A 2,628-nucleotide genomic window follows, 5' to 3' on the forward strand; every position below is an offset into this window, starting at 1 on the left:
TCATTCTCAGAGAGGATTAACATAAAAGGAACTAACATGACACTGAACTGTCTTTAAATCTACCTATTCATGTTAATTCTGTTTGTCTCTGCTATTACCATTTAAGATTTTCCTATTTAACTCCACAAAGCAGCTGTTTTAAGCTTATTGCTAAATTCATTCTGGGGAAGACACAGATTTGGGGACAATCCTGCTGCTCTGCCTCTAGGACAGAATATTAAGGGAAAGGCATTAAATTAAGGATCAGATTGACCTGCTCTTTCTCTATAAGTACAGTTCTCCATAAGTGTAAGATTACCGCACCCTGGACAGAATATTAATCCTCAACCTGAGATTTGAGAGTCTGTAAAGTTATCAAAATTGCTGTGAAGATGTTTTAGATAGTAATTATCCATTAAAAAGGTATGAGTAGCCTGATCTCATGGATATTTTATAGATAACAAAGAATGCCTGTGCTCACAGCCGCTATGTGGGCTTCATTTGTGGCTCAGCTGGTAAAGAATCAACCTGCAATGCGGGAGAGCTGGGTTAGATCTCTGGGTTGAGAAGATCCGCTGGAAAAGGGACTGGCTACCCACTCCAGAATTCTGGCCTGGAGAATTCCATGGACTGTATGGTCCATGGGGTTGCAAAGTGTTGGACACGACTGAGGGACTTTCACTCCACAGCATTACAGTTAGATAACATGAGTATCTGACACATTTTAGGTAATCTAGTATTTTAGACAAAGATATTTTGACTTTGAATGAGAATTGACTTTGACCTCTTCCCAGGTTCTTCAAATGACCCCAAAACTAGGATTCTCATATTAGCTTAGCAGTTGAGAGCTGGGAGGGAACATCAGAACTATCGATTCCAATACCATCTTTATACAATATGAAAGTATTAATAATAAGAAGGCAAAAAACCCAGAACCAACTCATAACTCGTCTACAACATCACACTGACTCAAAGTCATCCATAGGTGTTAACACTGTTAACCTGGTTAATGGAATTAACAGAAGGCTTGGAGGGCAAGCTATCAGATTTGTTTTCCATTAAATGTATTATTAATCAAATGGACCGTAACCCTCATTCTTTTAAAGGTGAATTTCAATTAGTTTATGACAGGTGTGCCTGTGAGTCGTTTCCAACTAAGGCTCCTCTCCTACCAGAAATGGGTCATGTAGCATTCCACTTTCAAGAGAGTTTCATAAAATATCACCACACTCTGTTGAGAAGGGTTTTTTGTAAATTAAACAGTTTAGACTTTATGAATGAGTCCAGAAGTGTTCATTGGCTGGTTCAATTTCCCAACTGCAAAACGTTACTGGGCATTTTATGACCCTGTGACACAATCCGCGGCGCAGTCCGACCAAAAAAAACCAGAGGAGTCGGTTTAGGAAAGGGAGGCCTGTGGGAGTCAACGTCGCGCTTTGCGCAAGGAAGCTGCAGGGTGAGTCAGGTTGGAGTTAGCCATTTCCTTTCTTCCCCTGACATTTCGGGCTGCCGGGGCGCTGGGCGGGCAGACACCGAGGCTGGTGTTTGCGGCCTTCTACTCTTTCCCCGCATCGGCCCTGACTAACCAGCTGACAACCCCAACTCCCTAGAAGCGACAGAGACAGAGACAGAGACAGAGAGAGAGAGATGACCGGGCGCCATAGCTAGGTCGGTCCCAGGCACATCTCCACGCTCGCCACTGAGCGCCCCTCGGGTTTCCAGGTGCGAACAGGAAGCTTCTCGCGAACCCCCAGACCCCTCCCCTTTAGAAAGGGCGCAGACAGCGTCTCTGTTTCCATGGAAACCGGTCCTGCCATGATGTCACTTCCGCTGACCTGTCTGGACTCCAGACTGTTGGGAGGAAAAGAGGAAAACTGAGCCACAGCCACGACGGTGGATGCGAGCGTCTCCTGTCTGCGCATGCGCCCGCTCAGCGGCCTGCTTCTATTTATGTGGGGGATCCAACATGGCGGCTGCGGCGACCCTGACGATGGCGGTGGAGCCCGTCAGAACATAGTGGCGGGGAAGGGGGCACAGTCCGCACTCACGGTGGCGTCGGCGGAGACGGCTGAGGGTGGTGGAGGGAAGAAAAGCTACAGAGAGCAAAAGGAAGGGCAGGCAGGCAAACAACTCGGCGTAGAACCGAGCGCCGGCTCGAGCGAAGGCAGAGGGCCAGAACAGTGGGGATGGCGGAGCCACGCAGAGTAGCGTTTATTAGCCTGTCACCGGTGAGGCGGCGCGAGGCCGAGTTCCCAGGGACCGAACGCGAGCCCGAGTATCCTCGCGAGCCTCCCCGGCTGGAACCGCAGCCGTACCGCGAGCCGGCCCGGACGGAGCCGCCGGCCCCGCGGGAGGTTGCCCCCAGGTCGGACGCGCAGCCCCCGCCGCGGGAGAAGCCGCTCCCTCAGCGCGAGGTCAGCCGCGCCGAGCCGCCCATGTCGCTGCAGCGCGAGCCCCCGCGGCCCGAGCCGCCGCCACCGCCGCTCCCGCAGTTGCACTTGCAGCCGCCCCCGCGCGGGAGTCGACTTCCCGGGCCGAGCCGCAGCCGAGGCCGCCGAGGGAGACGGTGCGCCTGGAGCTGGTGCTCAAAGATCCCACCGACGAGAGCTGCGTGGAGTTCAGTTACCCGGAGCTGTTGCTGTGTGGAGA

At 52.0% G+C, this 2,628-nt stretch overlaps 1 protein-coding gene across 1 annotated transcript in view; it reads left to right on the forward strand.

The window, feature by feature from the left end:
* The first annotated feature begins 1,863 nt into the window (after positions 1 to 1,863).
* Positions 1,864 to 2,628, forward strand: part of UBN2 (ubinuclein 2) — an 80,392-nt gene continuing 79,627 nt past the window's right edge. Inside the window, 2 exon segments of the mRNA XM_010854936.1 lie at positions 1,864 to 2,490; positions 2,493 to 2,618. Of these exon segments, the coding sequence (XP_010853238.1) occupies positions 2,166 to 2,490; positions 2,493 to 2,618 (451 nt within the window). The 5' untranslated portion in view covers positions 1,864 to 2,165.

The sequence above is a fragment of the Bison bison genome, unplaced genomic scaffold, assembly GCF_000754665.1.
Source record: "Bison bison bison isolate TAMUID 2011002044 unplaced genomic scaffold, Bison_UMD1.0 scf7180017864352, whole genome shotgun sequence".
Classification (NCBI taxonomy): domain Eukaryota; kingdom Metazoa; phylum Chordata; class Mammalia; order Artiodactyla; family Bovidae; genus Bison; species Bison bison.